This window comes from Natrix helvetica, assembly GCF_964273705.1.
Source record: "Natrix helvetica genome assembly, chromosome: 1".
In the NCBI taxonomy this organism is placed as follows: Eukaryota; Metazoa; Chordata; class Lepidosauria; order Squamata; family Natricidae; genus Natrix; species Natrix helvetica.
Window position 1 is genome coordinate 196477403 of NC_138548.1, and position 27166 is coordinate 196504568.

At 42.8% G+C, this 27166-nt stretch overlaps 1 protein-coding gene across 2 annotated transcripts in view; it reads left to right on the plus strand.

Annotated features, from left to right (window-relative positions):
• The window catches only part of PNCK (pregnancy up-regulated nonubiquitous CaM kinase), a 31708-nt gene extending 14025 nt beyond the window's left edge, over positions 1-17683 (plus strand). For both annotated transcript variants that reach the window (XM_081953145.1, XM_081953146.1), the window contains exons 6-12: positions 8699-8822; positions 10636-10711; positions 10821-10933; positions 12020-12098; positions 13213-13300; positions 14783-14905; positions 17548-17683. In XM_081953145.1, coding sequence (XP_081809271.1) covers positions 8699-8822; positions 10636-10711; positions 10821-10933; positions 12020-12098; positions 13213-13300; positions 14783-14893 — 591 coding nt within the window. In that variant the 3' untranslated portion in view covers positions 14894-14905; positions 17548-17683. The remainder of the gene's footprint in view (positions 1-8698; positions 8823-10635; positions 10712-10820; positions 10934-12019; positions 12099-13212; positions 13301-14782; positions 14906-17547) is intronic.
• The last annotated feature ends 9483 nt before the right edge of the window (positions 17684-27166 follow it).

The following is a 27166-nucleotide window of genomic DNA, read 5'->3' on the forward strand; positions in this document are numbered from 1 at the left end:
GCAGGATAGGCCATTTAGAAGAAGGAAGTGGGGAAGGATGGAAAGATCAGAGTATAACATGGAAAATATTCTATCCCCCAAATCAGTATTTCTCAAACCATGGCAACTTGAAAATATGCGGACTTCAACTCCCAGAATTCTCCAGTTAGCCATGCTGGCTGGGAAGTTCTGGGATTTGGAACCTCTCCATCTTCATGTTGCCAAGACTAACAAACACTACCCTAAATTAACCTTCTGAATGGAGGTGCAATTGTCACTTAGCAAGATTCAAACCTTACTCCTGCTACAGCAGTCTTCCTCCTTGGTTGCTGTTCAGGTGTGCATGGAAAAAATGTTGAAAGTACTGTGCTGATTGGTGAGTGCAGAGTAAGTCCCACATTTGATGCTGACATTGAATCTGTCTTCCTAGGAAATGGAGAAGATGCAATGTTTTGGTTTGATAGTGATGAGCGTATTCATCCAAATAACTGTCCAGTTTAGAGCACTAGTCTATGGAACAATAGCACTGCTAGTCTGCAGAGCCACTGAGAACTGAAGCAAGTGATGGAGGCCTAGTCAGCATCTAACAAAGCGTCCCATTCTTATGGGCAGCTTTGTGTTAGGCCTGGAAGAATGAATCAGTTTCTGTCCCCTCCATGATGATTAACGAGGTTGTTACTATCAATAGAACTTTTTGTCAGCACTGATAGTCTCTGATCACTTTATCTTCTGTTGGCCTCTTTTTTTTAATACCTTCAATTTTTCCAAGTCTATAGGTTTTTCTGCAACATCTCCTATCTTGGCATTACGTCTCTGATCTAAAATAAAGGTTTAGTTTTTACTTAGTTTAGCACAGAATTGTTCTTGTAGTCCAAGCAATTCTCAACAATTTTATCTGGCACTATAATTCAAGAGAGAAAGGGACGTGGTGGCTCAGTGGCTAAGATACTGAGCTTGTTGACCAGAAAGGTCTGCAGTTCGGTGGTTCGAATCCCTAGCGCCGCATAATGGAGTGAGCTCCCGTTACTTGTCCCAGCTTCTGCCAACCTAGCAGTTCGAAAGCATGTAAAAATGCAAGTAGAAAAATAGGGACCACCTTTGGTGGGAAGGTAACAGCATTTCATGCGCCTTCGGCGTTTAGTCATGCCGGCCACATGACCACGGAGACGTCTTTGGACAGCGCTGGCTCTTCGGCTTTGAAACCGAGATGAGCACTGCCCCCTAGAGTCAGGAATAACTAATACATATGTGCGAGGGGAACTTTTACCTTTACCTATAATTCAAGAGTGTCATCTTTTCATTGAATAGTCCTTCTTATTGCCTAGCTTTCGCAGCAATATGCTACATCTGGGAAGAAAATGGCCATTGCAATACATAGCTTTAATATTTTTGTCCAGGTTTATCAAAAGCTTTTTTCTAAGTAGTAAATGTTTCTTTGGTTCGTGGCTTGTGGATTTTTGAGCCTTTGAACAAGGAAGATAAGTCTGTGATTACTTTAACTTCTCTCTCTGCTTTGTGGAGTCGGCATTTCTTGCAATCTTAGTTGCCCCTCCCTCCCCACCCCCAGCTTTTTACTAGTGAGAAGCAGACTGCCTTTTATGAGTGAGAAGCAGAGTTTTGTATTTACTTTTTTTTCATCTTCAGCAAGAAATGCGTTGTTATTATTTTTTGGCTTCCCATCAAATACGATTGATGAGAAGCATACATTATTAATGCTTCTCCCAAAATTTTCAGTTCCAATTACAATATCTTCCATAGTTTTCCTCAATTTATTCTGCATATGAGTTAAATGATAACATGCACTTTTGGCATACTCCTTTTTCCAGTTATGGGCAGTTTAGTTTCCTTATCATTTGTTTTCATTGTTGCTTCCTGGCTATTGTACAGATTATTCTATAGGCTGATGAAGTGGCCAGGTATACCATCCTTTCAAGGGCTATTCACTATGTTGTGGTCTGTATGATCAGATGCCTTCATATAACCAATAAACCAAAATAGATGTAGTTATCTTTTCTATTATCCATTGGAAGTTAGGAATGTGGTTTCTAGTCCAACTTATCCTTTTGCCTTCTGAACTGCAGAATCCTGAAAATTATCTTACTAACGTATGAGATAAGTCCAATCCAGTGATTTGACTATTTCTTAAACATCACTTTTTAAGAGTGTTGAAATACAAATTAATCTTTTCCACTATTTTCCATTCTTGCTTAAGAACCTCAAACACCACTTTAACTATATCATTTTATAAAATTGTAAAAGCGTCTGCTGTATCTCCTACAGCTTTATTGTTACCAGTGTTTCTTAGGACTCATTTAATTTTACTTTCAAGGACATCTAGTTTCAACACAGTGGTCAAACCTGTATATCTTATTGTTTGGGGAAGCTTTCTTTATAGTTCGTTTCTACACTTGCACCATCTTTTCGTGATGTGTTTCTTCTCCGGTATATCTTTCTTTTGTCTTTTCATGCTCATATTTTCACAAAAGGTCCTTTTATGCTCATAAAAGAATAAAGCAGTTAGAATGCAATATTGGAGGCTGACTCTGCCCACAGCCAGAAGTTTGATCCTGACCAGCTCAAGGTTGACTCAGCTTCCATTGTTTGTTTGTTTGTTTGTTTTTATTGGATTTATATGCCGCCCTTCTCCCAAAGGACTCAGGGTGGCGTACAACATTAAAAAACACACATCCCAAAAGTTAAAAAGAAATTAAATACATATCCCCCCCAAAAAACAACCCGAATTTATAAGACAATACATTTAAAAATGAGTTAAAATTAACAGGCCAGGCCGGCTTGCTGGAAAAGCCAACTTTTTAGGGTGCGTCGGAAGGACCGGAGGTTAGGGATTATGCAAAGCTCCGGGGGCAGCTCATTCCAGAGGGAAGGTGCTCCCACAGAGAAGGCTCTCCCCCTGGGTGTCACCAGCCGACACTGTCTGGCCGACAGCACCCTGAGGAGGCCAACTCTGTGGGATCGTACTGGACGGTGGGAGGCTACTGGTGGCAGTAGGTGGTCTCGTAGGTACCCTGGGCCTAAGCCATGGAGCGCTTTAAAGGTCATAATTAATACCTTGAATCGCACCCGGAAAACAACCGGCAACCAGTGCAGGCCGCCTAAAAGGGGTGTAACATGGGAGCACCTAGGTACCCCCATGACAACCCACGCGGCCGCATTCTGGACCAGCTGAAGCCTCCGGCTGCTCTTCAAGGGCAGCCCCATATAGAGAGCATTGCAGTAGTCCAGGCGAGAAAGGACGAGGGCATGAGTGACTGTGCACAGAGCATCCCGATCCAGGAAGGGGCGCAACTGATGTACCAGGCGAACCTGGTAAAAGGCCCCCTTGGTCACGGCCGTCAGGTGTTCTTCTAAACTAAGCCGTGTATCCAGGAGGACTCCCAGATTGCGAGCCTTCTCTGAGGGGGCTAAAATTTCTCCCCCTATCGTCAAAGATGGAACAAGATGCACAAATCGGGATGACGGAAACCACAGCCACTCAGACTTGGAGGGATTGACCTTGAGCCTGTTCCTCCCCATCCAGATCCGCACAGCCTCCAGGCATCGGGACATCACATCGAGGGCATCGTTTGGGTGGTTTGGGGTAGAGATGAAAAGTTGGGTATCATCAGCATATTGATGATACCGTACCCCAAAACCACGGATGATCTCACCCAGCGGTTTCATGTATATGTTGAACAGGAGGGGTGAGAGAACCGACCCCTGGGGCACCCCACAAGTGACACGCCTGGGGGTCGATCTCTGCCCTCCAGTCAACACGAACTGCGACCGATCCAACAGGTAGGAGGAGAACCACCGTAAAACGGTGCCCCCCACTCCCAACCCCCTGAGTCGTCGCAGTAGGATACCATGGTCGATGGTATCGAAAGCCGCCAAGAGGTCTAATAGGACCAGGACAGAGGAGCAGCCCCTGTCCTGGGCCCGCCAGAGATCATCGACCAACGCGACCAATGCCGTCTCCATGCTGTACCCGGGCCTGAAACCCAACTGAAACGGATCAAGGTAGACAGCTTCATCCAGGTACTGGGGAAGCTGATGTGCTACCACACTCTCGACAACCTTTGCTACAAAGCGAGGGTTGGAGACCGGACAATAGTTGGCTAAAGAAGCTGGGTCCAGGGAAGGTTTCTTAAGGAGGGGCCTCACCACCGCCTCCTTCAAGGCGGTGGGAAAGAACCCCACTCTCAATGAAGCGTTGGTAATCGCCTGGAGCCAGCCTCCTGTCACCTCCCAGGAAGCCGAAACTAACCAAGAGGGACACGGGTCCAGCACACAAGTGGCAGCACTGAGTCTCCCCATAATCCTGTCCATGCCTTCGGGGGTCACAGGGTCAAACCCATCCCAGATTGTCTCCTCAAGATTCATTCCCGTTGGCTCACCCGAATCTACCCAGTCAGAGTCCAAGCCTGTCCGGTTCTGAGCGATTTTATCCTGCCGATACTGAACAAATTCTTCAGCCCTACCCTGCAAGGGGTCTTCCCCAGTTCCTTGGTTAAGTAAGGAGCGGGTCACCCTAAACAGGGTGGCTGGGCGGTTATCTGCGGACGCGATAAGAGCGGAAAAATATTGCCATTTTGCTGCTTCTATCGCCACTAAGTAGGATTTAATATGAATTCTTACTAGTGTTCGATCAGATTCGGACTGGCTGGCCCTCCAGCCACTCTCTCTCCATTCTTCCAAGGTTGGTAAAATGAGAACCCAGATTCTTGGGGACAATAGGCTGAAGTTGCAAACAGACCAGAGAGTGCTGTAAACCACTATGGAGTCAAATCTCTCATAGGTGTCAAGCTCGCCATGTCATGTTGCCATCACGTGATGTTTCGCAACGTTTCCCCCCTTCGCGGAGCTGGGGTGGGCGTAGCCTGCGTGTGACGCATCTGGCCCATGGGCCGCCAGTTTGACACCCCTGCTCTAAGTGCTATTTGCTTTTTGTTTGATGTAATTTTTAAAATTAAAGCTCTTTCCATTCTCATTCAGATGTTCTCTTCAGTTTCTTGGTGTTGCTTACTGATATATAATTCCTTGCCTTTTGCTGCTTTTTCTGGAATTTAGCATTGGATTGCCGTTTGCTTTCTGCTTTCCTTCAGTTATTTCTGACATATTGTGGAGTTTAGAAGTTGGAATTTTATTCTTGATTCACAATGAAAACAAGAGACCAGTTCCTCTGGTTTAAGACAATGTGGTATATTTATCCAAGTTAAAGAAATAACAAATGAGGGACGCAGAAAGCTTTCCTCACACAGAAACCAACAATTGTTGGCCTGAGATAAGTGGATAAGAAGATATAAACTAAATCCACCAAGCTATGAGATGTATGAAGTAGGGCCCCTTATCACCATAAAGGAAATAAGCAGAAGGCCCAGCTTCTTTGCTCAATGGGGCAAATTAGGGAAAAGAGGAATCAAATGGCTTTTCAAGGTCTGGGTCCAAATACTTACCTCATTAGTAATATTAAGATTGTGGGTTATACTAAAGATAGAGGGAAAGGTTTCCCCTGTCCTTGTGTCCTACTCTAGGGGACAGTGTTCATATTCGTTTCTTAGCCAGTATTGTCTGAAGTTGCTTCTGTGGTCATGTGATCAGCATGACTATACACTTGGGTGCATGAAGCACTGTTTCCTCTCCACCAAAATGGTACCTATCTATCTAGTTGCTGTTACATGCTTTCAAAGAGCTGGGTTGGCAGGAGCTGAAGCAAGAACAGAAGCTCATTCTATCATGTGGTACTTGGGTCTTGAACTGCCAATCTTCTGGTCAACAAGCCCAGCATCTTAACCGCTAAGCCACCACACCATTTCTGAGCTATACTATGTAATGATTTACATTATATGCATTGGCACATTTCTCCCTGTTTCTATATAGTCCTCACTGACCTAAGCTTGGGGTTCCCAGTTTGCTTTGGCTGAGGTTCAGCAATGACAGTGAAGGTATCTTAATAAAGACAATCAAACTCAGACCTCTATTGTTCTGGTTCTTGTTTTAGTAGAGCAGCTCTTCCCCCAGGATAATATTATCAAACAGCCATTTGGCTTTGTCCTGCTTTTTGCATTTCAGGATAATTTTGTTTGTTACATCTTTAAGAAATCCACAGATTTTTGTCTAGAAATCTTCAAGCAGTCTATTTATCAAATTGAGTCTGCATACAAATTAAGATACAAATTAATTTGTATCTATCTTTTCCCCTTGCTTCATGCTCATGAAGTTGAATACTGTTGGACTGATCATTTTGTTTAAGTTGTAATTTTGTAGGCAGGGAGTAGTAATCTGTGCCCTAATTAGCACTAAGTCTTGTTTGTGTTGATCAAAGACAGCTTCTCTGTTTTTGTTTATTGAGTATATAGTCCACAATACATTATATGATTTTGGTATTGTCCACCCATTAATGTCCATGTGTAGAGTTACCGCATTTTTCGGACTATAAGACGCAACGGTGTATAAAGACGCACCAAGATTTCGAAGAGGTAAGTAAGAAAAAAAGTTTTTGCCTTCCCACAGCCCCTAGCAGCACTCTGCAGGCTTCAGCAAGGCAAAAATGCCCCTGGTTTTGCGAAAAACAGGTGAAGAACAGGTAGTTTCCCACAAAAACGGAGGCTTTTTTGCCTTGCCCCAGCCCTGCTGAAGCCTGCAGACTGCTGCTGGGGATTGAGGGAAGGCAAAAAAGTCAGTTTTTGTGGAAAACGAGCCGTTTTTCGCAAAAAATGGGATGTGGGGGTGGGGCTTTGGGAGGCCAAAAATGGCTGTATTCGGTGTATAAGACGCACCAACATTTCCGCTCTTTTGGGGGGGGGAAGGTGCGTCTTATACTCTGAAAAATACAGTATCTTTTAGATTGTTGGAAGGAGGTACTTGCTATAAACATTAAATTTTCTTGCCAGAATTCTTATTAGTCTCTCCCCTACTTTGTTTTGTACACAGAGAAAAGTTTTCCTATTATTCCAGATGGTATTGCATAGCTTTTTGAGAAACGTTTTGTGGCTAAGGCCTCAGGCTGTAAATCAGGAGACAGTTCTAGTCCCACATTAGCCATGAAACCACAGAGTGACCTTGGGCCACTCACTTTCCTGGAACCTGTCTCAGCAGTTACCAGGAATCAAGACTGACTCAAAGGAACCAATCAAACAACAAAACAAAGTATGATCTCTTCTTTTGGTGCAGCATGTTGCCATAAAGCTTGATTCGCATCTATGGTTGGAGTATAGTTTCGGATCACTTCAGTGGTGGGTTTCAAATCCCGTTCCAACCTGTACGGTTGGAATGGGGTTGGCGGTACCCTCATGGACGCATGCAGTGCGCCCGCACGCACCTTAGCGCCTCCGTGGTGCTCCAGCTGCTCCACAGAGCGTCACACAGGTGCTCTATGCGCCATGTGCGTGCGCGGCAGTGCAGAAGCTTTAAAACACAGGTAAGGAGCTTGGATGGGCGGGTGGGCCCTCTGGAGCACCGTACTGGAACGGAATCCGGTGTTCCGGGCTGGCTCCGGTACACCCATTACTGGGGCGTACCGCCTGCAACCCACCACTGGATCACTTGTAACATTGATCGGGTTGCCTTGGATTTATTTGTGACCATTCCATCATTTTAAAGTTGTATCTAAGCATTGGCTTTTACACTCTTTTGTTAACCGTGATGGCTACTCCATTTCTTCTGTTCTTGCCCATGGCAAAAAAATATGGTCTCTCACTAATGTGAAGTGATGCGTTTCAGTCCATTTCATTTTGTTGATGCCCAGAATGTCAATGTCAGTCTTAATATTTCTGCTCTGAAAGCATCAAATTTGCCCTGGTTCATAGATCTGACATTTCATTTGCCAGGGATACACATGTCTTTGTAGCATCAGATTTTTATTTTGCTTCGGACACATCAGCAGCTGAATATCCTTTTGGCTTTTGTCAAATCATAAACTCCAGTGCTATTTGTGCTTACCTTCTTTGGTTGCTCCCAATACCTTGTTGGGTATCTTTCAAATTGTTTGTATGTATGTGCAATGAGGGTCATTGTCCAGAATTATTTTGCGATTCTCTTGGTTGTAAATGTCCATTTGTTGGCAGAATACTGGAGTGGGTTACTATTTCCTTCTACGGTGTATTGGGTTTGGTTATGATCTCTGGTTTGTGACACCTGGAAATTACACAATGATGTAGCTCACAGTATTATTGGAATGGAGAAACCCCCTTACTGATCCATGAAGGGAAAATAGCATTAGATGGTGCACATGCATTCTCATTCTCTCCCTCTCCCTCCCCCCCTCTCTTGCTCTCTGTCTCTCCCTTTCTCTTTCTCTCCCCCTCCCTCCCTCTTTCTCTCTCTCTCTCTCTCACACACACACACACAGAGTGAGTTTTTTAAAATTTCTTTGCTGCCATCTAATGCTCCTCTGAATTTTTGCTGCCAGACATATCTATATAAGGGTTTCTTTTGCACCCCTGAAGGCATTGAAGGTGTTGGAATAAGGTTCCCCCCCGAACCTACATTAATGCCAATATAGTTAAGGACAACTTAAGCCTGTGCCAGTCACGAGGTGGCGAGAAGACGAAGGCAATGCCTTTAGGGCAGAGCAGGGAAAAAAAGTGCAAGTGGAAGGAAAGCTCTACTCTTATTATCTTTGGTTGTGTAGAAACTAGGAATTCTTTTAAGATCCTTGCAGGAAGGAAGACATACGAAACGTGATGTATGCAACTTTACTCTGTTTTGCTTGTCCAAACAGCCTGAAAATCTTCTATATGCCACACCATTTGAAGATGCCAAGATTATGATTACGGACTTCGGGCTGTCTAAAATTGAGGCTGATGGCATCATGTCTACTGCTTGTGGAACCCCTGGCTATGTTGGTGAGTGTGGCAATGGGGAAAGGTGAGGGGCCGAACATATTCTGTGTTAATATCCACTCTTGCATAGATGTTTTGCACATTTTGCCTTTCGTGTAGAAAATTGATCATTGAATTAAACATTTAATGCTAACAGTCCATGACAAGGAAAGACTACATTGTGCAAATGTTTTACATGTGATTTGGTTTTTTGGCAACATTTGATTTGCTCCACTATTCTTGAGCTGGGGATAATATAGGGACCTGAAACTTCAACCCCAAACCTTAAAACTCAGCCTCCAATGGATTTTGAACCGTCAGGGGAATTTCCCCCACCCCCACCCCATTCTAAAGAGGCTGCCAATTGTTTCTTTTTCTGTTTCCCTTTTTCACCTACAAACTGAGATTTTGCAATATTTTCGTAGCATATTCCGATTCATAATCCATCTGCTCACAGTCCATCTGCTCATTTGCAAGTGGGAGAGCTAAAAATGACTTTCATCCAGTTAAGGAATACACAAACCTATTAGTTATTTATTCTATGTATTGGCATTTATAAGCTGTCCAACCGCAACAGATGCTGGGTGGTACACAAAACTAGGAAAAAACAACAGCTTTAACAACAGATAAAGTCCTTAAACTAAATGGACAGCCCAGACTACAATAATCTTACAGACAATAACAAATGCAAACAAAAAAGGGATCCTAGACAAGCAATAATACATCAACCCCAAGGCCAGATTTTCACAAGCTTTCTGGAATTCCAGGAAAGATGGCACCATCCTTATCTCTAGGAAGATGCTGTTCAAACTTCTGGGGACCTTGAATTAGAATCAAAAGAGATTGGGGAATATTATGTATTTTCCTAAACTTGTACTGTTTCTTCTTCCCTCCTGCTGCTTCGATGCTACATGGGTGGTGGGCTGAGAATAGATATGTCAAGAAGAGATTACAATTAGCACAAGACTTTGCAACTGGCAATTGTCTTAAATACTGACAACAAAAGCAAGGGTTGTACTACATTTAACCAAAACAGGGAGTTCCTGGAGCAATGCACTGAATCTACATGGGAATCCTACGGTTATAGTCTGGAAAATAACTCTGCATTTTAATTAAAGGGTTACAAGGACATCATTACAGGATTAATTAATCACTTAGATGTCCATATGTTGGATTCAACTTTTGACTGTATGGACATGTATGTATATGAGCATCTTGATCCGTCTCCTGTAACAACAAATAGTTGTTCCAAGAGCATTTCAATAATCTCTTTGAATTTGTTCATTTACCCCATTTGTTGTTTTTCCAAGCATAATATTTTTTCTAGTTTATCTTCTGCTCATATCTATGTCCAAATTATGCAAATGCCTGCTTTACCTCAAGAGACAGTAAGTCTTTATTATCCAGGACTGATTGACTGATTATTTTTGCAGTCCATGGTACTACAACTCACATGTTCTGTTCAGTATTATGTTCAATTAACTAAGTGGTTAACAGTACAAACAAAGAATAGTACTCAGAGTTGCTATTTTGCCCTTTTTTGTGCACAGCTATAGGGGTGGAGGGTTGGCTGTAAATACATACACCCAATGGAAGGGTAGAGGTTGCAAGATCAACATTAATAGGTTTTGTTGATAACAGTTCCCAATAGATGTCACCAAACTCCAAGCTCATCGTACTGGCTGCAGTTGATGGGAATTGTAGTTGATCTCTTGGATAACTGTTTCTTCTTTTCACAGTTTAAAACAATGTTAAGCTGCAGAAAGTTGAATTGTGGGTACAGCTCTTAATAAAGCCTCATACCTTCCTTGCCTTCCTGGCCATTGTGTCTCTGTAGCCCCTGAGATCCTGGAGCAGAAGCCCTATGGAAAAGCTGTGGATTCCTGGGCACTTGGTGTCATCTCCTATATCTTGTGGGTACCTTTCTACTTCCCTAACTATCCATCCTTTTGCATTTAGAATACATTGCAACATGTTTTTGCATGCATCCGTGAGATTTGATGCCTGTGTTCCAATCTGCAGACTTTGTGGTTATCCTCCTTTCTATGACGAGAATGACTCCGAGCTTTTCAACCAGATCCTGAAAGCTGAATATGAATTTGACTCCCCTTACTGGGATGATATCTCTGAGTCAGGTGAGTGGCACATTTGGGTAAAGAAAGTGGCACTGGAAGGACTTCTTGCTAGTTCTAACCTTGGAAGGGGTAGAAACCCTGTTCAGAATCCCTCTAAAGGGGACGTGTTTTGACTGAAATATATTGATTGGGGAAAGGACTTCAGGGATCTATGCCTTAACCATCCTATTCATTTTGCTATCTGCATATTCTGGTTGGCCCCCTTTCCCCCATCAGTAGACGCATTTGATAACAACAAAAACAACAACAACAAAAAAAATGTGTGCATGTTCTTTAATTTTTTGCCAAGTAAGAATTTTGCAAACCGTTTTTCTTCTAACAGAATACATTTTCATGCACACCTCCCTCTAAAATAGTGTCTTTTGTGCAAACTGTCCTTTAATGGACACATTTTGCCTTTAACATAAGCCTTTTTTTGCATCTTTTTAGTTGCAACATTACTGTGTGTGCTTTTATAGATTTAAATGGTCTGGAAAATTCATGTTAAAAATTGGATAAGAAGTGTCCTCTAAACCTCTGTATATCTTTCTTGCTTGCTTGGCAATACTCTGTCACATACGTCATATTCTCAAAGGAATGAAGAGAATCATTAAGCCTTGTGATGCACAAAGGGAAGGGCCCACCAGGAACATCCTTAAGGAGGGGTAAAAAAAGAAGAAGATGGCGGCTATGACTGTGTGATCAAAGCTCCACCCCTTTACTATCATGAATGGCATGTAAAATAAGAGCAGGGCTTTGAATATATGCTTGAAGCTACCATCTTGGCTTTTATTGATACCTCCCCACCAACCCTCCAGGCACTCCTGATCTACCATCTTAATGAAGCATTTTAAGTGGCATTTTCTTTCAGATTTCCAGCAACCGTCACTGGTTCCTAGTGTCAATAAGCTGGCACAGATCGCTATCTCTTGACACTCCTCCATCTTGCCTTGCTACATTAAGTGACAAAGCGATGGTTCAGTAGCTAAGATATTAAATATAGACATAATGGGGCCATTATATCTATTTGGTTGCGGGGGGGGGGGCAGCCTTTTCTGGTTACTTTAAACTAAATCATGAGAGGTTTGTGTTTCTGTTCCCCTGTAGCCAAAGATTTCATCCGGCATCTTCTAGAACGGGACCCTGAGAAACGATTCACTTGTGAACAAGCTCTGCAGCATCCCTGGTAAATCTCACTATCTGAGGGGATAAACGTTTTCTCTCTCTCTTTTTTTTTTTGAAATTTTATTTTTATTTTAATTAAACAAAAACAGAAAAAAAGAATCATCCTTCATTACATCTTGTAGAAAGCGTGTCGATTGGTTACAGATAACTTTCGTGCCTTTCTTCCACAGTCATTACTTATAGTTCATATTAGATTATACACTTTAAATCAAAAATCTTTGTATATCTTACTATCAATGTACCACCATTCTCATTTGACTACAATTATTTGAATGTGCTTTCACCTCAAATCATTCATACTTAAAGACACAACCACATAATGGCATTCATTAGCTATTCCAAAAATCCTCCAATAACATTACACCTTTATGACATATTCTAAGTAAAAGTCAATTAATAACATTTCTAAACCTTCCCCCCCCTTTCCCCCCCCAACTCGCTGTTTAGAGTTTGTATCCAAGTTGCTTTTGCCAATACCAGAGCATGTATATATTTTTTCTCTTTTAACCATTCTTCCACACCACTTCCATTTCCATTCCTATTCTCTCGATCCCTTAAAACAGGGGTGTCAAACTCACGGCCCGCGGGCCAGATGCATCACGTGCTGGCCACGCCCACCCCTGGTTTAGCGAAGGGGAAAAAAGTCCCAAAACATCACGTGACAATGACGTGATAACGTGAGTTTGACACCCCTGCCTTAAAGGGATTATGGATCTTGGGGTTTGATTTTTTTTGAAGCTCTTTTACTGATCTCTTTCAAGGCTCAAGACAGAGAGTAAAGAATCTTGCCCTGTGCTAAGCTAGATGCTGGAGCGACAAAGATTCCCTTATACCACTCTGCACAAAAAACAAATAAGATAAATTATATGCATCCCCGACTTCCACTACCATCATGCTCTTAAAGTGGTTTGCCTTTGGTTGGATATGTACAAAAAAACCCTGAGCAGTTCCTATTGGCAGTGAGCAGCAAAGTCATCAAGCCACCTTTCTCCTTCAAAGACCAAATAGGGTGGTTGGAGCCCAGGGTAAAACAAGAATTCTCGCGAATAAGGAAATAGATGATACACAATTCAGGAAACACTCAGAGGATTACTTCCCTCTTTTATACCTTTCAGGATCTCTGGGGATACAGCTCTGGAGAAGGATATTCATGGATCTGTGTGTGAGCAGATTCAGAAGAACTTTGCTCGCAGTCAATGGAAGGTAAGGTCAAAAGTTGAAGGTCAATTCAAGATGGGGATGGTTCTGCCTTCCTTCTGCACTCCCTTTTTAATTTCAAAGAAAGGCATACTGGATTTCAGTAGCTGTGATGAATCGTCCTACTTTTATCCTCTGGTCTGGATAAGTTAAATTATATCTTTTTAGAGACACCTTGTTAATAGTAGAAAAACAGAAGAGGAGCCTGCTGCAAAATTTAGCAGCTTAGTTCTCACCTTCTTGACAGGATAGAGCTGCAGCTCATGAAAGCTGGTATCTTTTAATTAAATTAGTTAGTGCTAGCAGATTCTGCTTCTTGACAGGTGTGTTCCTTGTCAAGATTCCTGTGAACAATGCCTTACTCTTGATGACTCTACAGTATTCAAACTCCCATCTTTTTCTGATTTGTTTTCAGTCTCTGGCTCCTACGCACATCAAGCTTCCTCTCTCAACTTTTAAAAAAGTTACCTTTTTTGCAAAACCTGAGAGTGAAGCCTCCCCCTTGCCCCTCTGCGTTCCCATTTCTTGTCACGTTTGATAAAGAATACAGATTTGGCAGAATTCAACTTGAGTCTGTTTTAAGTATGCATGAGTTCTACATTTTAGATGGCAAATTGAGAAAGTAAATAAAACTTCCCTTTTGACCAAAATTGTTCTGCTCTCCATGAAAACTGGGAAAGATGGGCTATAATTAAACCTAAATTTGTGTGTGTGTGTGTGTGTGTGTGTGTGTGTGTGTGTGTACCTATTTCCCTGGCTCAGCTGATAAGGAGGAGAGCCTGCGGCTTAGTGGCTAAGACTTCTGCCTAATATGTAATACAGCCCAGGTTCAAATCCCAGTAAGGGTATGGCTAGCTGATGAGAGCTAAATAGCTTGAAATAGATCTATACTAGTCTCCCTTTATTTATTTATCAGCACAAATACAACACACACACACACACACACACACATTCTTTTCTGTTTATTGATTACCATTTTCATCTCTAGGTTTTACTTTGTTAGGATACTTTGTAATCCACATAATGTGTTCTGATTATTAGGTGGACTAGAATTAGAATTAAATAAAAATAAATGACATCAGCTTTCCTTTTTCATTGGTTCTACTTCGGTACTCAGGGTGATGTTTACAAAAAGTTAAGTTAAATATTTTAGAGAGGAATTTTTTCAATACACGAGCAGGAATACTTCATGGTGACAGGTCTGCTGCAGTCCTATATACGAGTCCTTCCAGCTTTGGCTTGTTTGATTATCTGCTTGTGTTTTTGTGTTCTTTAATCAAAGGAGATACGATATCATTTTGTATAATTCTCAACTATTATTGTCAGCTTTACAGCCATCTACATACCTGGGCTTATCAACAGTAACACACTGATGGATATGTTAATAGTTCCATTGGTAACTTTCACCTGGTAGCTTTAAAAAAAAAATCAGTCAAGAAAATTTTCCATCCTTCTGGTGGTGTCTGATTCCTATTTTTGTTTTTTCAGCGAGCAATCAATGCCACATCCTTTTTACGCCATATCACCAAGATGGGACCAGGTGCAGAGGGTGAAGAAATTGGAGAGGCAACATCTGGAGGACAGCGTGGAAAATGGTGACCCCCCCCAGAGGTGGGTTCACTAAAGAAAAATATAAGTTTAACATCACCTTAGGTTTCTTTGAGTCCTGGTTTTTACTGAATTATTACCTGGCTTAGATTGACAAGGCCAATTGCTGTTTTCAGGACTGCACACCAAAGTGTTTGCTTAGCAGCAGGAAAATGCTCATGTGCAGCTTTTGAGCTATCACAATTAATATGGCCAACTTTACAAAACAAGTTTACTCCTGGCGAACTTCATCCAGGCTTCTGGATTACCTAAGCAATCCTTATATATACAAATTCCATAGGCTGTTTATAATGATTGGCCAATTAGTCATCCAGGGTGTGGTGTGACTAGATGACCTCTGTAGATCCATCACTGTGGCATGCAAAACAGGGGTCTGCTTTGCCAAGTTGCCACTATCAACCTGAATGGTTCAGTGTTTGTCTGCCTTTCCTCTACATCTACCCTGGAAGAGGAAAATGAGGCAGCAGTGCTGCTGGTGGCAAACAGCCTGCATCATTGTAGAAGAGATTCTATAGGACCAAGGCCGGTCATCTTATGTTCTCCAGATGTTTTGAACAAGCCCTGCCATTATTTTTGCTGCCTGCGGCTGTCAAGAACCGGAGACAAAAACATCAGGAGCCCACTGGATTTCTCCTTGATATCAAGAGTGGGCCACGAAGAGAGTGCTTCAGAGAATCTCATTAATGCATATGAAAATGCGTAGCAGTATTCAAAAATAGGTGCAAACATCACATAAGTGCATAATTTCAAACAAATATGAAGCATAATATCTGTATATTTGTATATGTTGTATCCCTCACTTCAGCTGGTGCTGGGAACTGGAAAGTCTCATCCTCCCTTCCCTCCCCCTCTGTGCCAGATCGGCTGCCAGCAATTTGGCAGTTCGAATCTCACCAGGCTCAAGGTTAACTCAGCCTTCCATCCTTCCAAGGTGGGCAAAATGAGGACCCAGATTATTAGGAGCAATATGCTCTGTAAACCACTTAGAGAGGGCTATAAAGCACTGTGGAGTGATATATACGTAGACCTAAGTGCTGCTACATATAGCAATAGCATTTGGACCTATATACTGCTTCACAGTGCTTTATAGCCCTCTCTAAGCAGTTCACAGAGTCAGCCTATTTCCCCCAACAATCTGGGTCCTCATTTTACTAACCTCGGAAAGATGGAAGGCTAAGTCAACCTTGAGCTGGTCAAGATCAAACTCCTGGCAGTGAGCAGAGTCAGCCTGCAATACTACATTCTAACAATTGTGCCACTATGGCCTCCTATAACACAGTTCAAGGGAATCTGTAGACATTATAACTATTAACTTCTACGAAGAACAAGCACAATACAATTGTTTATTTTAATGCCACTCTGCTCCAAATGGCTCTAAGCATACTTAGTGGACAATTTGTATTCCCCTCTAAGAAAAAAAGAGTGTTAGGTAAGCTCCCCGTTAGGAGAGCGAGTGTGCAGAGAAGCGTAATGAGAGTGGTGTGGGAAGAACATGCACAAACTAGCATACAGAGACACCGAATAGTAAAAGTAATAGTATTTTACTTCTGTGGAAAATAGAGGTATTCAGAGTTCAATTTACACATGGTTCAGTCAGTCAGTTATCAATGTTCTCAGTTAAGGAGTGATCCATCGAACACAGTCCAGTATCATATAATCAGTTCAGCACACAAAATCGCTAACAGTAGCAAAACTCACAGTAACTCACAATAGTCTCAAGCAGTATCCACGATCAGCATCTAACAAACAGAGAGCTAACAGTCATTCTGGCTCCATCTTATGGCTGCTTGAGGTAACAGCAACCAATTCCATTAGAGCAGTACTTAAAGAAACAGTACTACCATCATGGTTTATATATTGCTGACCCAACTGTTAGCTTACATTCCTAACAACGTACAAGTTCTTTCTTGGCCAGTGCTGAGCTTTTGGGCTGAATGGCTGTGGTTCAGTTTTACTTTGCTTTTATTTTGTTCTGATATTTTTCCAGCGGATAAAAAATAAAACACTGGACCATGGCCATTCAGTACAAAAGCTCACCACTGCTTCATTAATGCCAGCTATGAAAATTTGCATCAGTATTGCAAAATTTGCACCAGTATTGATCCTCTCAATTCACTCAAAAGGCCATCACTTGCCCAGGCACCTGTGGCTCCCTGAGCTGCTTGCAGGCTCAGCTGTTTTATTACAGGTAAGCCTCACTTACCAACTGCCTCGTTTAATGACCATTCAAAGTTATGAATGGTGTAAAAAAAAACCCCACACCTTTGCATCGTAACATTCCATGATCACGCAATCACCATTTCTAATGCTTTGTAACCACCTGGATGTCACGTGAAGTCTCACTTATCAACAGAAGGTGAAATGAAGGTCATAAGCCTGTCACGGTCATGTGAGGTTTCACTGGGAATTGCCAGTCCCAATTATGGTCTCTTAAGTGAGGATTACCTATACAATAGCAAAATGCATTTGTTATCCATAATTGCACAAGAAAAACGGGGCTCAGAGGGAGGACCTCAGAATGGAGGAAGGCTGAGCAGGGGCCTCTCTAGGAGCAGGGCAACAAGAGGGGTGGGGTGGGGACAATTTCTAGAGATCGTTGTTCCCACAGCAGGCACGTTAGAATTAACCCATTTCTTGCCCCACAGGTACTTCGAGAGCCTGGGCCACTGCCTTGCATGAGCTACCCTCCTGCATGCGGCTTCACAGCCACAACGCTGCGTCAGCACCCTCCCCCAAGTGTGGGGTATCCTTTCATTTTGTGCTCCCCCCAATCTGGGGATATCTCTGCCCCGAGGGGCTCAGGAGTTCAGTCAAACCAAGAGCATCACTGTCCAGCCTGCTTTGAGCCGGCTCAAATGCAACCTGCCTGGGGCCAGAGGCCATTCCATTGAAGCCGGTGGAGCCTTTGCAATCTTGCTGCGTTACTCACTTCACTTCCACCCATGTCAGCCGTCGAGGCCAGCAACCTACTGGGGAATCAGCAGAGAAGGCGGTGGCGGGGAAACAAAACTCTCAGCCATTCTTTGCCAGCTGTTGGGGGTAATTTCAAAATTGATTTGAGAAGCTATTTCTCCTCTTGTCCTCATGAGTCATAGAAGGAAAGCTTTCCACAGAGGGAAAAGCTGGTGTCGCGGAAGGAACGCAGTGAAACACGACAACTCTGTTGTTAGAAGAGAAGGGACTTCTCCAGTAGGGAGTTGGGAGCTGCCACAGCAAAGTTGAGGGCTTGTCCTGAGATATCGTGAATTGGAGCTATCTTAGCTCAAATTGAATCAGGATCAAAATGAAATTCGATGGGTGTTTGGGGAGCCTTGGAAGGGTATGCCTGGATGTTGCTAGACTCCCCAAAGGATATGACTTCCTTCTGATCTTAGAGCAGGGGTGTCCAAACTTGGCAACTTTAAGACTTGTGGACTTCAACTCCCAGAATTCCCCAGCCAGCTGGGGAATTCTGGGAGTTGAAGTCCACAAGTCTTAAAGTTGCCAAGTTTGGACACCCCTGTCTTAGAGCAATATTGTAACCATTTAAAATATGTCAGTGAGATTTCGGATGGATGATATCACTGCTGAAGATACGCAATGTTTTAAAAACGAGCTGCTTGTTTAAGAAGTGCCTGTGTGACACCCACAGTATGGGTCAAGGCGATGATCTGATGCTTCTCCTTGGCTAGGAAGCAACTGCCCGATCTGATATTTGACTCGTAGGTAATACAAAACAAAGCTTGTTCCACCTGCTGTTGAATCTTCACATCTGGGTTTGGTTGGGTTTTTTTTAGTTTATATTGTAATTGCTAGGCTGGGTAAGACAAGAACCTTGTCAGAATTTGATGGAAACAAATTCCATCAGGGAGCCAGAGGGGTCCTGTCAAAAGAAGAAATGGACCTCTGGAGGAGTTTGATGCTCCAAGCTAATTAAAATTAAAACTATTTACTGTAGTATCCCTCTTCCTGCAATAGAAGTGAACCACCATCTGTAGGATGGCTTCAGCATCTAGGCTGCTTCCATCCATGAATCTTTGTTTCCATTATACCGCTGCTTTTCAGGTTTTGTACTTTGTGGGACTGGAATATGAATCCACGTGTTGTGTTTCCCTTTAGGGATGATTCATTGCAAAAATCCCATCTACATTAGCAAGCAGATTATGACAGGATCTTCTCAAACGTCTACAGGCCATCCCACCAAGCCTTTATTCGCTCAGACATCCCCTCCCCCCCCGGTTGTTCTGAAAGTACATGTGCTGGTGTTTTGCACACCTGCACACTGTTTTCTTTATTTGTGCCAGAATCTCAAAATACTATCAGGTTTTCAGTAAAGACTGCCTAGTATAATGTAGGCATTTTGACATTTTGCAACAATAAAAGGGTTAGCCTGCAACATTAAGAGGTCCATTAAGGTTCTTAACTGTATAAATAAAATGTGCTGTAGATAGTAGGGATCCTGATATCCCCAGCCAGAAGGTTTTGTGCGGATCTTTTCCTTCTTCTACATCAATATTCCAAAGGAGCAAATGGTAACATTTTAAAAAATACAGACACATTAGCTATTCGCTTACATACAGTACATAAGTAGGAAAATATTTTTTTGACCTTGAAAGGGAACGAGGGGGGAAAAATCAATAGAGGTGAGATATAGAGCAAATTATATATATTGTGCTTTGAAATTTTAGTTTTATTGTTTAAAATAACTCACAATCCTGGAATATAGGAGTAAGTGAACTGGGGCATTTTCTCAAAATTTTTGAGAGTGAAGAACTATAGAAGATTTTTACTTTGTAGAATAGTGGTTTTTTTTCTTGTTTCTAGCTAAATGGATTATCTGTGGTAAAGAGGAAAAAAAGAATAAAAAACCAAAGGTGTAGGTGTAGGGAGGTATTAATGACCGAAGGATGATGTAGAAATCCCTCTGATGATATTTTAGCAAATGTTTTGCTAGCACACGTTAAGAAGGTCCATCTGGCCTCCACTGTAAGTGGAATGGAGACCATGGATGCTCCCCCACCCCAAACAATAGGGTAGCTACAAGATTTCCATCATAAAGACAGTGATTGACAGGGAAACAGGTAGCAAGGCCAGTAGTTATATTCCACCTTTTGCACCACCTGTCTGCAGCTTGCCTGCTGGACTGGACATTTGCTTTGCTGAGTTGCTTGGAATTGGAGACTTTCTCAAGATTCTTGGTGGGATGGGTGAGAATCGTTTTCCTTCATGCTTCCCTCCCCTATACAAATGTGTCAAATAAACTGATGAAAACAGGAATACGGTTGTGAAACGCGTGTCTTTGTTCAGCGAAACAGTGGTCATCTCTCTCTTCCTCATGAGTTTTAGAGGTTCATCTTCCTTTTCCAGAAGACCTGGGGAATCAATCAATGTGCTGGTTGGAATGCTCTCCATGCATAAGAACAAGCTTTAGCAGGCTGACACTGAACTTCCATTTGCAAGCTATTGCCTCTCTAGCCTATTTCTGTTGAGACTGTTGATGAATTCAGCTGGAAGATGGATTCCCATTGTGCAATTCACCCAGCTGCAATAGTTAAAATATCCTGGGCTATCAAAAACAGTACAATACGTGTTTGGGGATGGTGGGTGGTGTGGCTTCTTTCCCCTCAGTCTGCTGCTTGGAAAATAGCAGCAGCTTGGCTGTGACTTCATCCACATAGCTCCCTTGCCCCAGCTACATGGTGGCCAGCTTGTTGGTTAGGGATCTATGTTCAAATAAGAGTCTCCATCCCAGGGACTTGCTACTGATGTAGGCTAAACATGTCTCAAAATCTCATTCATTCATTCATTCATTCATTCATTCATTCATTCATTCATTCATTCATATTCATTCATTCAATTTCTATAGTTGCCCAGCTCAACCAAGTGATTCTGGGCAGCTTACCATTCTGAAGTTGTCCAAATGCTGGTCTTTTCCATCAAACAACAGAAGACAATCACCTATTCTGTGTCACTGGAGGATGAGCCTGAGGGAGGTGGGCAACCTCCAATTGGCCCACTGCAGGACAGCTTCCAGTGGTGGGGCTCTATGGCCAGCAAATTTAATATCCAATGTGCACCAACAGGCCAAATGAGAACCCTGATGCTCAAGCTGGAGAAAGCCGGCTGAATGGATTGGCCAAATGTTGCCATGGTGTTCAATGGATTTGACTCCCTAGACAATTGCAACTTTGATTACAAACCAGTCTTTCTCTCAGAACCTAGAAACCCTCAGGAATCTCTATTAAATAATTTAGAAATAACTTATTCAGATGGATTTTATCTTGGGCCAAGATGTGACATTAAATACAACCCTTAGAACTGCTTGTGGCTCTTCAATGGCAGTGGCTAGAGAAGCTCAGCCAGCACAGTGAGTGCAGTCAAGGGAGAAGAGAGTTTGGTAGCGTTTCTTTATTTGGTTTCATCTCCATGGCTCATGACAAATACTTGGAAGTGTAGCGTGGGAAGGATCAATAGCACCTTTCCTTGCCTGCAGCTGTCAATAATAAACACTATCCTAAACAGTTTCCAAAAGATTAAGTGTATTTTGCCCTTGCCCACAAATGACAAAACGCACACTGCTGTACAATAAGATGTTATTGATTTTCTCAGGTTCCAGAACATCATTGAATCCCAGATAATATTACAAGAACCTACCTTGCCCATGTGGTGCCCAATCCTCATGTGGTGCCCAATCCTCAATGAATATGAGCAATGTTATCTGTAAATAATCTAACATATGTGTCACATTGGCTGCAAGAACACTGTCCTTTCTAATTTCCACAAAAGATTACTGGAAAAATCCAAGCATCCAAATCTATTAAGTATATTGAGCAGACTATCCAAAAGTGGTCTTCTATCTTTGAAGGGGGTCAGGGATGCCAATCATGTGTGGCTTGATCAAGAAGTGATCTCGCCACGTCAAAGGATTGGTGATTATGTCCTCTATATTGAGATCTTGGAGATGAACATCAGTTTTATGTGATGATCTCCATTGGGGGTGAGATATTCCAGGACAAGCTAGTTTTGTCATGAAATATTCAGCACATTTGGACATGGTGCTGAATTGAAATCCCTTAGCACTATAAGCCTGGGGCAGCTCTCCCATCTGCCCTAATCTAGGAGCTCAGGAAAGGCTGCTGATGGACTAGATCTCCAACTTCACTTAACCATGTGTCAGTAATATGCACTAGATTCACTTGTTCATCCACCCCCTCTGCACTGTAAATGGACGAGGTCTTATTTCAGATGGACATGGTGCTCACCACCAGCAGCCTAACTAACTCCATTGTAGTATATATATGAATCCAGTCATTATAATTGGCAAATCATGGATGTTATCAGTTTAGTACAAAGTATGAATCAGACCTATTGTAACTTCTAATTTAGCCTCAAAGTTTAGATTTGGAAAAGCATGATTTTAAAAGAGATTGAAGATATTTATAGAATAAAATCATGTTTTGGCCAACATGGGTGGTTTTATATGTGATCCAAACTCAAATATATTAAAGGTAAAGGTTCCCCTTACACATATGTGCTAGTCGTTCCCAACTCAGGGGCGGTGCTCATCTCCATTTCAAAGCCGAAGCCGCTGTCCAGAGACGTCTCTGTGGTCATGTGGCCAGCATGACTCAACACCGAAGGCCCACAGAATGCTGTTACTTTCCCACCAAAGGTGGCTCCCAGTGACATGCAGTCAGGTGAGGGAAGTGAGGCACAGCCTCACTGCTCTCATCATGAAAAGAAAAAAAATGTAAAAGGAAAAAGCTGAGCTAGTTGCTGCCTCACCGTGGATGACTCTGCTTAACTGTTAAAAAAAGCCTCTTAAAAAGTGCCCTCTACTATGAGGCAGGAGAACTGCATGCCTCCTCTAGTCTGACTTTAGACGTTTTATGATCACTCGAGCAGAGTTAAGCAAGCGTTAAAAGCCTAAAAATTCCTGACGTAGGTGAGGCACGCAGTTTTCCTGCCTTGTAGTAGAGGGTGCTTTTTTAGAGGCTTTTTTTAAACACTTAAGCAGAGTCATCCACGGAAGCCAGGCAAAGAGCCATGCTGTAGCACACACATTTTCCCCCAGCCTCTTTCTTTTGGAAGGCTTGGATCGGCTCCCCTCCAGCTTCTCTGCCTCTCCTCTCACCCCAGCCTGCCAGCAGGAGATGAGTGGGTGGGCTTTATTGCGTTCCACGCATTTCCCACCCAGACAGCAGGCTGCATTTGCAATGGTGGAGGTGTTTGGGGAAGGCAGCATGGGAATGGTGGTGGCAGAGGAGCTGCTTTCAAGCCACTGGAAAAGATATCCAATCCAACTTCTCTGTGTGTGTGTGTTTGAGAGAGGGGGAGGAAGGGAGAGAGAAACAAATGCTGTTGTTTTAAATCGGAACTGAGCATGCCTGGCTGTGGAATTCTGGGAGTTGAAGTCCACAAGTCTAAAAATATTTGAAATCCACCACTGTGTCAGTGCCTCACCAACCATAAACCTCACCGCACGTCATTGGTGGTTCCTATTTTTCTACTTGCATTTTTTACATGCTTTTGAATTGCTAGGTTGGCAGAAGCTGGGACAAGTAACGGGAACTCACTCCATTATGTGGCGCTAGGGATTCAAACCCCCGAATTGCTGACCTTTCTGATCAACAAGCTCAGCATCTTAGCCACTGAGCCACTGCATCCCTTCAAATATATTAAGCAAAGCAATTTCCTACCTGAGAGCTCCTGGGTTATGTAAGCTTAAAGTTAGCTGGGAAATATTTCCTTTTTCCTTTCAGGAAGTATCTGAAGTTACTTGGATTTTTTTTTGTTTGCATGTGCAGAGAAACCCAGTTCCTGGGTAGGCTGCAATTGGAAAGGTACTCTCCATATTTTCCCATCCTTCCTTCTGTCCCATCTGTTCACCACTTCCACCCGCTGCGCAACACACCTGTCAGCTTGCTTGTCATGACACAAGGAGAAGAATGAAGGACAAAGAGAGCCGAGAATAAATGAACAAGAGAAGACTGGATGGCACCCACTTTGCTTGTTATGGTTCAACCCAGAAAATTCCTGGGTTATGGAAGCATTATTCTCTCTTTATATTGGTTTCAGTCTCTAAATACCTCTTATTTTAAAATCTACAGGGTGAGTTGCATAGGTTTGTTAGCAGCTGAATAAATATAAGTTAAACAAGGTCTTTTTGGACACCAGGAAAAAGTTCAGCTAAAAAACTGATATGTGAAGAGATCTTTCTTTCTTTCTTTCTTTCTTTCTTTCTTTCTTTCTTTCTTTCTTTCTTTCTTTCTTTTTTCTTTCCTTTCTTCCTTCCTCCTTCCTTCCTTCTTTCTTTCTTTTTCTCCTCCCTCCCTCTCCCTCTCTCTTTCCTCTCTTCTCTTATGTAGATGGTATTAAGTTCAACAGTTGTGCCATGTTTGAAGGGACATCTATATCTTTTGAAATGGACCAGCCCTTCTCCACACAATATACTCTAGGAACATTGGCCTGTGACAATGGGAATGATCAGCCAGCATTGGAACCAGTTCACTTATCTACTTGGACCATGCTGGCAAAAGCTAAAGTTACCCCCTGAACCTGTAGGATTTTAATGATTAAAGCATATTCACTTTCATTTGGAAGGATATGGAGCAAAAAAAAATCCATTGTAAATGCAGATTTTTTGATCCTGCATACAGTATAGGTCACCCTTGCTCCACCCTTACTCTGTACAACTGCTGTTTACCAGGTTGCTATTGCCTCTTGAGACCACATCCCAAACCTGAGATGCTTCTCCCCCACTACCCTTTTGTGGTCTAAAGGAGTGTTTCTCAATTCGGGCAACTTTAAAATGCATGGACTTTAGCTCCCAGAATATTTGGAATGCTGGCTGGGGACTTCTGGTAGTTGAAGTCCACATAAAGTTGCCAAAGTTGAGAAACCTAGTCTGAAGACAAAGTCTCAGTTGTATTAAGTTGACTCCTGTTGATGTTTTGACATGGCTGTACAGGTTCCTGAGCGAGAAGTGGCTTCCCATTAGGTTTTTCTGCAATGTTCTCTAGATGTTGCAGCCTAGCCCACAGGCAACCCTGGAATTTCTGCCCACAGCCAAGTAATAACCAGGTCTGATTTGACTCCTCTTTTGATACAGCTTCTAACATCAAGGGTGTTTTTTGTGAGAAGGCAAGTTGAATTAGGGGGGAAAAAAACCTCCTATGGCAAAAACCTAACCTGTGAAGAAAGCTGGGGACCAGGATTGGGAGAGAAAATAGTTGACCAATTTGTCTACTAGCATCATTCATCTGTCTTCCCATCCCCCCTGCCTCCAAAGACCTAGAGCAGAGATGGAGAACCTTTTCAGCACTGAGCGCTGAAAAGGGAGCGTGTGCATGTGCAATTGTCTCATCCCAAACCTGAAAGAGGAGCGGCCCACAGGCCATGTGCGCACTGGAAAATAAAATTCTGGTTTCCGACGCACACATGCATGCTGGCCAGCTAGTCTTCTGGTTACTGGTGCGCATGCATGCATGACAATCAGTTGGCCGGTGCATATGCTCATGCCGGAAAATGAAAGACCAGCTCTTCTAGTTTCCGGCACTGCTGCATGCACAAAGGCCAGCTGATCGTCACATGGGCATGTGCGCCAGAAACCCGGAAGAGGAATGGGTGACGCCACATGTGCCGGGCATGTGTGCCATAGGTTCACCATCACGGACGTAGAGACTGAGAAGACCTAGACATCAGAAAACTGAGTTTTACTCCCACCTTGAACACAAAGCCAACTGGATGACTTTGGGACAGTCATATTCTCTCAGTTCTAGGAAGCAGACAAAGGTGAACCGCTTCTGAAAACCCTTGCCAAGAAAACTGCAGGGACTGCAGGCACTTATCCAGACAGTGTCCAAAAATCAGACAGGATTGATCAGAGGGGAAAAAAAAAAGAGTTCATCTTTCTTCCAGTAGATGGCAGACATGCCCCTTTTCAGGGACTGGGGATGTGTTGGCGTCTCATGCTAATTTGGTGGGTGTTATGAGGCTGCTGGCAATGCCAAGAGAGTTATGCAACCATTGCTGATGACAAATCCCTCTTGTCTCCTGGCTGAATCACACCTCCCCACACATTTCATTGGAACAGCTCAAAACAACCTCCTCCTCCTCCTCCTCCTGGGCTGATTTCCACCTCAGTGGTCCTACCTGCCTGCCCCTGCCTGGGCTCTAGAGTGCTTATCCCTGCCATTTATTTGGGGAGTGCAGAAAAAAAGATGCTGCAGCCTGTTGTGTGGGCGTATAGAAGGAAGGAGGCTAAAAGTGTTGAATAAGAGGAGCAAGAGGGACTTAGATGGCCTCATGCAATGACTCCTCCCCCCCCCTTCCCCTGCAGAGTCTGTAGGTTTGAAGAAGGATCCAGGAAGCCCTCAGGAAATCTGGGAATAAAGTTGCCAACTGAACAGGAAAAACACCGGCTGATTTTGCCATCTCCCTTTTAGTAGCAGCTTTATTTGCAGAAACAAGTACTTAGAGCTCTTCACAGCTCTGAGGTGTGTTATCAGCACTGCACCTGTTGAGATACCAAGAATGGATTTGTGTGCTTTGAGCAGTCACGAAGAGACAAGGATTTCTCAAAATCTCTCGCTCTCTCTCATCTCTCTTATTTCTGTTTCTGTATCATCTCTCTCTTCTCTGGGTCAATCCCCCAATGGAGGTCAGAGTGGATCCCTTCCCTAACTAGACTCAGGGAACTGTTGAAGGCTGAGCTGTTCTACAGAGCATTCAAATGAAGTCTGGGCCATTTTTTCCACAACTTGTCATGTTTTTATTTTAAATGGTGGATTGTTGAGGTCTTGTCTTATTTAAAGGCTTTTACTTTTATGTGAAGCTCAGGGTGGTTTCTTTACATTGTCATAAGTATAATGCATAAAATAAATACATAAATACATAAATACATAGATGGAGGAGGCTATATAAAACTGTACCTTCAAGTAAAGTATTAAAAGCAGTATTTAAAAACAACCCCTAAAAATACCCCAAAAATTGAATTTAAAATAATTACCCATGAAATTCCCCAATTAAATATCTGGATCTTGGAGTCTTAGTGAACAACCAGTTAAATATGAGCCAGAAACGGTGGCAGCCAGAAACGCCAATGCATTAACAGAGGGATACAATCAAGATCAAGTGAGGTACTAATACCACTCTATAAAGCCTCAGTAAGACCACACCTAGAGTACTGCATCCAGTTTTGGTCTCCACACTATTAAAAAAGATGTAGAGATTCTAGAAAAAGTGGAGAGAAGAGCAACCAAGATGATTAGGGGACTGGGGGCT